Below are 8,801 nucleotides of genomic sequence, written 5' to 3' on the forward strand. Positions count from 1 at the left end.
TGCGCTGAAACGCTCGCGTTTGATTGGGCGATGAAGACTTTGCGCTGAACGTCATTGGTCAAAACAGAACTATTATTTTCAAGAGGAGCCTATCAGAATTAAATAATTCAAAAAATCAACAAAAATCACAACAGAGAGGACAATGTCGTCATCACCTTGAAAATGAGATAAAAGCTGTAGGATAATATGCATAGAAGAGAGGTTCAGCGGGTTCAAAACAATATAGAGCATTATTTTTTCAGTAAGAACAGACGTATGGAAATAGGTTTACCTATCACTCATTGCCTGTCTAACATTTTAATCGTCTGTTTTGAATACATCAAGGTTGCTGAAGTATTGGTGGACGTGACGCTGAGCAAAATGGGACACGATTTTAAACGTGTTTTTTTTTCTCGCCCTTTTTATTATACATTTTTAAGTCAAAACTTTTATCATTAAACATGTTGAGTCTGCATATAGATGCATACGAATATACATTTTCTGGGTATGTATTCATTATAATAATAAAACTGTAATTTTTCCATAAACATTTATAAATCATTCAAACAGTAGTTTATTAACAATTACATTTACAAAACTGTTTATTTACAATTACTAAACAGAACAAATTGTAATTCATCTCACTTAATTTTAATTCAAAATGAATTTTCAAAAAGATCTTTGGACCACTCATTTACAGACAAATTACAACTTGCATCCTGCATTTCAGACTTGCTTGAGAAACTCTCAGTAGACCCAACAATCGGCAACTGATCCACCTTTTGTCTTTTATCACTTAACCTCAGATCTATGATCGTGCTTTTATATTCACATTTAATTTTTCCAGAGCACAGTGAGTCTACATGTTTTTGGCTTCGTCTGGACTTCTGTCCACATGAGTTGTTATAATAAGAAACTGGGGTGGATTGCAAACATGGTGAAAAACGCAGAGAACCTGAACCTCCAGGCTCTGATGTGTTGACATTTCTTGGTTCATTGACTACAGAAACCTCTGTCACATCCGAAAGGTTCACGTCCATACTGCTTTGACCAGGAGCAAACAAATCTACAGAGCAATTGTACTTCTCATGGTCATCAAACACAATACGTTCCTGCCGGACGTTGCAATTTGCAGAATGGACCTCACTTTGTGCACAGTGCCTGATATATTTGTCCTTTTCATGGTTTATTGAACAAAAAGCCACGGAGGGTCTGCTCCTAGTTAATTTTTTTCTTTTTAAAGTGAGTTCTCCTTTGTTCGAAAAAGACAACCTGTTGTTTGTAGAGCGATTAAATGCACATGTAATGTCAGGACTAAAAGGAATCATCTTTTTTGAAGAATTGGTAGTGCACAAAAGAGTGGGAGTCTTATGGATCTCAGCATTGTTCATCTTAGTTTTAAGATTTTCTTGATAGGCATTTTCATTGTTCTCTTTCCAACTTATGTTGTTCACATTGCACATTGGTGAGGGCAATTTTTCGCTACAAAGAGTCTTTGTTGATATAGTTTTTGAGATGCTTACTGAATTTTCAGTCAGAGAGCATCTATTTTGCACTGTGATCATTTGATCACTTTTACCTGAACTGCGCTCCTTTGTGTCAAGTACCTCTGATATCTGAGGCTCCACGCTGACAAAATCTTGTAAGCTTTCGGATAAAGGTGCGTCCTCTAAATCAACACTGTAAAGTGACTTCTCGTGTAAAGGTGCATCATATTCTTCCCTGGTTTTTGCTCTTACAAGGCGTACGGATTTAGTTATTTCAGTATTATTTCCACAGGGCAAGGTGCTAAGTGGACTTATAGTGTCACATGCAGTAGAACTGTTAAAATGCACTGATGATTCAAACATGTCACAGCTCGAGGAAAAAGATTTCCTGAGACTGTTCTGCGTTTCATTCTTCAGTTCATCCTGTATACAATTAGCATGCTTCAATTGACTGGTGTTGCTTTGGGAAGTGCATTTACATGTTCTTGTTTCTTCATTCTTTGGTGAAAGAATATTACGATCACAGTCTCTGGACTGCTGTAGCACATTGTTACTTAATTCTTCCGGGGGGAAACATAACCCAGGTGATTGCCATGCGCTTGAGAGTGTGAATCCTTCATTGCTGGGTTGAGAATCCAACTTTGCACATGATGGAGGAGTGTAATCAAAACTGCTGAGTTCATTTCTTTGAGAACTTTGTGAGTCTTTCTGTCACGTATTCTGTGGGTGTGCCCTGGTTGGCCACCAGATGTCACTGTCTTGTCTGAGCACATGGGTTTGTGTTGTGATTGTTCCATGTGTTCCCCGGTTGATTGTCTAACTCCGCCCTCTTGTTATCTCGTTATTGGTTTAGTGAATTCACCTGTTCCTGCTCGTTTGTGTCCCTATTTATGTTCCTGGTGTTTGCAGTTCTGTTCGGCCACGTTGTTACATGTTGTGTACGGTCAGTCGTGTGTGTTTCCTGATTCTTGTTTCTGCCATGCTCTGTTTTCCCCCTCGGGGTAGTTTGTTTCTGTTTTGTTTCTTTTATAATTAAACCACCATTTCCCTGCACTTGAGTTCTCGCTTCATTTCTCTGCACGTATCATGACAGAACGTGGCCGACATCAGAGAACTCAGCGGGGAATGGATTCTTCCCATCCTCCAGCCCCTAACGTGAGGAACCCCACTTTTTTACGGATCCTCCAGGTCAGGACGCTGCACTCTCTCCGTCAGAGGGGCACTGACGTCAGGATGTTTGCCTGGATGTTTTGTGAGGCAGCAGAGGGTTTGGGATACAACGAGGTGGCTCTCAAGGACTTCTTCAACCTTGCCCTTGATGAGCCCCTCGATGAGGAGTGGATGAGGGAGTTACACCACTTGACTTTTGGGGAATTGGTGGAGTTTTTGACGCTTCTCCAAGCGGCGGTGCCCGCTCACAGCGCTCCCGAGGCGGCGGGGCCCGCTCACAGCGCTCCCGAGGCGGCCGTGCCCGCTCACAGCGCTCCCGAGGCGGCGGTGCCCGCTCACAGCGCTCCCGAGGCGGCGGTGCCCGCTCACAGCGCTCCCGAGGCGGCGGTGCCCGCTCACAGCGCTCCCGAGGCGGCGGTGCCCGCTCACAGCGCTCCCGAGGCGGCGGTGCCCGCTCACAGCGCTCCCGAGGCGGCGGTGCCCGCTCACAGCGCTCCCGAGGCGGCGGTGCCCGCTCACAGCGCTCCCGAGGCGGCGGTGCCCGCTCACAGCGCTCCCGAGGCGGCGGTGCCCGCTCACAGCGCTCCCGAGGCGGCGGTGCCCGCTCACAGCGCTCCCGAGGCGGCGGTGCCCGCTCACAGCGCTCCCGAGGCGGCGGTGCCCGCTCTCAATCCCCTAGTGGTGGCCGAGGATGCCGCAGCGGCGCCCCGCTCCCGGAGACGGAGGAAGAGGCGGAGGAAGGCCTTCTCCGTCCCACAAGGCCAGGAGGCTACCCAGGAGCTCACTGCTGGCCAGGAGGTCGTGCCAGAGCCACCAGTGCTCCTCGCCCTGCCGGCGCCACCCGTGCTCCTCGCCCTGCCGGCGCCACCCGTGCTCCTCGCCCTGCCGGCGCCACCCGTGCTCCTCGCCCTGCCGGCGCCACCCGTGCTCCTCGCCCTGCCGGCGCCACCCGTGCTCCTCGCCCTGCCGGCGCCACCCGTGCTCCTCGCCCTGCCGGCGCCACCCGAGCGCCTTGCCCTGCCGGCGCCACCCAGACTCCTTGCCCTGCCGGCGCCACCCGAGCGCCTTGCCCTGCCGGCGCCACCCGAGCTCCTCGCCTTGCCGGCTCTACCCGAACTTCTCGCCCTGCAGGCTCCACTCGAGCTCCTTACCCTGCCAGAGACCGTCCCTGAGCTCACTGCCTGCCCTGTCACGGCCACAGAGGCCGTTTCTGAACTGACTGTCTGCCCTGTCACGGCCACAGAGGCCGTTCCTGAGTTCACTGCCTGCCCTGTCACGGCCACAGAGGCCGTTTCTGAACTGACTGTCTGCCCTGTCACGGCCACAGAGGCCGTTCCTGAGTTCACTGCCTGCCCTGTCACGGCCACAGAGGCCGTTTCTGAACTGACTGTCTGCCCTGTCACGGCCACAGAGGCCGTTCTTAAAGTCACTGCCTGGCTTGTCCCTCCGGCCCCACCCTGGCCGTGCGCTGGGGTTCCTGTTGGGCCGGAAACCCCCTGGTCCGTCCCTCCGGATCCGTCCTGGTCTCCTGCTCGGCCTTGGTCTGCGGGCCCCCTGCCTCTGCACGGGCCTGGCCCACCATCCCTCCCCCTGATCTGTCTCTTGCCCACCTCCCTTCTTGACATTTTGTATTTTCATTTTTCATGTTTTTGTGTTCTTAGTGTTGCAGGTGGAGCATCTGGGAGCTGCTCCTTTGTTGGGGGGTAGTGTCACGTATTCTGTGGGTGTGCCCTGGTTGGCCACCAGATGTCACTGTCTTGTCTGAGCACATGGGTTTGTGTTGTGATTGTTCCATGTGTTCCCCGGTTGATTGTCTAACTCCGCCCTCTTGTTATCTCGTTATTGGTTTAGTGAATTCACCTGTTCCTGCTCGTTTGTGTCCCTATTTATGTTCCTGGTGTTTGCAGTTCTGTTCGGCCACGTTGTTACATGTTGTGTACGGTCAGTCGTGTGTGTTTCCTGATTCTTGTTTCTGCCATGCTCTGTTTTCCCCCTCGGGGTAGTTTGTTTCTGTTTTGTTTCTTTTATAATTAAACCACCATTTCCCTGCACTTGAGTTCTCGCTTCATTTCTCTGCACGTATCATGACACTTTCTGTTGTGATGGACAGATACTGTTGGCAGAGTGAGAATTTGCTTGCAGAAGGTTTTTAAAATAACCAATTACAGTACATCCCATCAAAGACTCGCTCGGAGAAATGATCTGGCAGGCCACTAACTGTCCAGACAGCGAAGAAGTGGCAACATTATGAGGGATCTGTTAGGAAAGAACAAGATATTAGTTAAATCAATAAAAGCAGGATAATCTTGATGCTCCACCCCAAATTAAATGAAGACATGCTCCATACCTTCAATCCAAAAATGACACATCTTCCTATAAAGCAGTCTTCCACAGCTTTGACAAGCAGTTGTTGAACAGTATGTGTGCCTTCAGTTTTCTCCAAATCAATACATCTGGAAACATCACACTTTATATCAGCAATGAATCAACACAAATGTTTGTTCAAGATGTTTCAAATTTGTAAATGCTTTACAAAACACCTTTGAAGGCCACCAGCAGTAATGCCAAAGAAGGGATTTAAACAGCCCCCAAATACTGTCACACCAAATATATCTTGGTTTCTGGATACTTTAAATGACAGTCTGTATCTGTAGTCAACATTTTGTAAGCCACAAGTGAATCCACATCTTCCACATATAGCCCTAAATATAATGATTCAGAAGTTATTCATGATGTTCAGACTCTTTTTAATTTGACACACACACACACACACACACACACACACACACACACACACACACACACACTCATATAATAGTCATTTTGTTATAGCATCAGTAATTACACATAATGATACATTCACCAAATACATTGGTAACACTTTATTTTAAGGTGTCCATAATACAGAGTAATTACCTAGTTATGAAACAAAATGTACTTACCATGTAACACACTGCTTGATAAGTTATGGAATAGTTTGTACTTACAGTTTGTAATTATGTAGATGCAATAGGCAGCTACTGTTACACATATGTAACAGATCGAGTCTGTTACACAGCTACTTATGTAACCAAAAGATTGTTGCATATGTGTTGCAGACTTTATTCAACATAATTATAAATGTAAGTACACAGACATAAGCTACTTAAAATAAAGTGTATCAAGATTGTACTTAAGTGTACTAGTAGCTGTGTAACAGACATATGTGTAACAGTAGCTGCCTATTACATCTACATAATTACAAACTGTAAGTACAAGCTGTTCCATAACTTAGTTACATGTTTCATGTAAGTACAACAGCTACTAAGTACTTAATTAGGTAATTACTATGTATTATGACACCTTAAAATAAAGTGTTACCAATGCATTTAAAGTACAATCAAAATAATTTGTAATAAAAAAAATGAACTTAATTGTACTACCTTTTTCTTTCCTGAATTAATCTCGATAGACAGCCTTTGCAGCATGGATACACCAAACACGAGTCTTGCAGAGAAAGTATTGTGCAACTCACCAGAGCCCGTTTGTTGCTCATGAATGCTTAAAATACTGGCAAGGTTTACAAACAATGACCATAATACCATTGTTCTCGACAAGGAAATACAAAAAAAAAAATAACCAGGAATCAAATTTTAAGTTAGTTTTTAAATATTTGCTCTGCAATCTATTAAAGACATACAACAATAACGAAAATGATTTAATGAAAAAAGACCAGAAACAAAAAAGTGAGCTACAAAATTTGAGTTTCAAAACAAGCACGATTCTCTTCCTTGTTGGTTTCTCCCTAAATTCTCAAGGAGCACAGCTCCGTCTATCGTACAATATACTTATATGCGGCTCTGTGGAGTTAAAGATAAATTACGATCAATTTCAAACTTTATAATTGTATTATAATTTCAGGTTTAAATGAGTTGAAGAAATGTATTGTAGGTCCTTTGTGGTCACGTTGATATAATATGTCTTTACCCTGAGCATTTTAATTCATCCAAATGAATCGAATCTTATGAATCAAGTATACTCGATTCCTCGGCTGCTAGACGGCAAAACAGTCATTTAAACAGGAGACGTTCAGTAAAATATTAATCATGGGAGTTATGAGAACGAATCGTTCACTTAAAAGACTTGTTAAAAAATACGATTGACTAAAACACACCACTAAAACAAGAAATATTATTACCACTGTTTAAATATAAAGGCGTGTCAACTGGCTGTTTTTATATGATTTAGATTTTATTTTTTTTTAAGCTAAAAGACTATGAAATTGTATGCAGTCACTGGAGGAACCTCGACTCTGTGGACTTGTTCCCGCGGGACAACTTTGTGTGCAAACACCGCGGGCTGTTTGGTTTGATTGTTTTTTGTTTTCTTAGAATTGTCATTAAATATGAATTTACACAAATTTTATATAGCCGACATGACCAATGAAATATCACTTGTTCAAAGACTTTACGTAAATAGCTTTATTCTGAAAATGATAGCTCAACTGGCTGAAATGACAAGAGTAATACCAGTCTTTTAATTTATTAATATGCGATTGTTTTGTAGAGGGACAGGGGGTAGCAACACAACAGCTACCTTAACTAAATATTTTATTTTACTATATATATTTTACTCAACCAAATAATTGAAATACCAGTAGTCTTTTAATTTCTAAATGTGATGACTACTTCAACGACAAGAAAGATTTATTTGGGACAGCATCGGATTGTAAAGACAAAGGGGTAAGATTAGTTGGAAATCTGAAACTGTGTTGTGCTTGTATTGATTGTGCACGTTTCCATGGTTTTGTTTACAAACTTGGTTGACATGGAGCTTTTAATGGTTCACTGTTTAATCTTAAGAACTTTGTTTAATGTACACAAATAAGTAAGCGAGACTTTAAATGAGTTCCCACTGAAAACTAGCAATCACAGAGTTTAAATCACAGAGTTTTTTTAACGTTGAGGTTAAAATTAATATATTTTTCTCAGAGTGAGCTTGTTTTAACATCATGTTTTTGTATTTGTTATATGTCAGATGGGATATATATAAATATTGTTGTCACTTAGGGCTGCAACAAGCAATTATTTTGATAATCGATTAATCTAACGATTATTAGAACGATTAATCGACTAATCATCGATTATTCCACTGGTTAATCAGTAGACTTTGATAATTCAGCTTTTGCGATTAGTTAAAATATTAAGTTATACATATTCTAACATAAATAAAGGTCACTTCAGCTTTAGAAAAGCATATTATGTAATTACAATTATTAAACAATTAATTGGCAACACTTTACAATAAGGTTAATTATTTAACATTAGTTAACATGGACTAAGAATGAACAATACTTCTACAGCATTTGTTAATCTAAAAGTTAGTTAATTTCAGCATTTACTAATGCTGTTTTAACTGTTTTTTATTAACCAACATTAACAAAGATTAATAGTTAAATGTAATAAATGCATTGTTCATTGATGTTAATTAATACATTAACTGTTAATAAATGATACCTTATTGTAAAGTGTTACCAATTCATTATACAAATAGATGTATTTGGCACACAAAATGAAATGACAGACACTCTCTCACCATATAATTAGCTACATGAAAAAGAAACTGAATGACACATTTTACACATTCTGCCTAATTTCTCCTTTTGTAAGTCTTATAGATGATAAAAAAAATAAAGGTAAGCGATACGACGCTTTGGATAAACTATTTTATTCACAGCATAACATTTTAAAATACCTTATAGGGTTATGAATCATCAAAACAGTCCTTAGCTAGATCAAGCTTTGGTCTCTGTAAACCAAACTGTCACTTTAATGAAACAATTGTTTTTCCCACTAATAAAAATATTTAATAATTAGCTAGCTCCACACTGGAGAGCTGCTTTATATCAAAAATCAAGTTGCATTTCTAACTGAAAGCGACACCGACTCTGGTTTTTCATGTTTAATATTGTAAAAATGTTTGAATTAAGGCTATCTATTGCAAAAGTGCTATATAAATAAACATCATGTGACCGGACATTACTGGAGTAACGTTACATTACTGAAAAGCAGAGCTCATGCAAACATCCACATCGTTGTAATCGGATATATTTTTAACTGCTGCTTTCACACTGCTGTCAGTTTTTGTTGTGTTTATTTAGTTACTGAGACGAAAGCGCGCAATATA

General features: G+C 41.8%; 1 protein-coding gene across 1 annotated transcript; it reads right to left on the reverse strand.

Annotated features, from left to right (window-relative positions):
- Nucleotides 1-526: 526 nt before the first annotated feature.
- On the reverse strand, nt 527-8,707 carry ddias (DNA damage-induced apoptosis suppressor; the record flags this gene model as incomplete). Its single annotated transcript, XM_079405028.1, has 5 exons — nt 527-2,174; nt 4,728-4,892; nt 4,984-5,089; nt 5,177-5,284; nt 8,700-8,707. 5 exons carry the CDS (start codon nt 8,705-8,707, stop codon nt 636-638), a joined length of 1,926 nt encoding a protein of 641 aa, XP_079261154.1. The 3' UTR covers nt 527-635.
- Between the last annotated feature and the right edge of the window lie 94 nt (nt 8,708-8,801).

The sequence above is a fragment of the Barbus barbus genome, assembly GCF_936440315.1.
Source record: "Barbus barbus genome assembly, chromosome: 43".
Classification (NCBI taxonomy): Eukaryota; Metazoa; Chordata; class Actinopteri; order Cypriniformes; family Cyprinidae; genus Barbus; species Barbus barbus.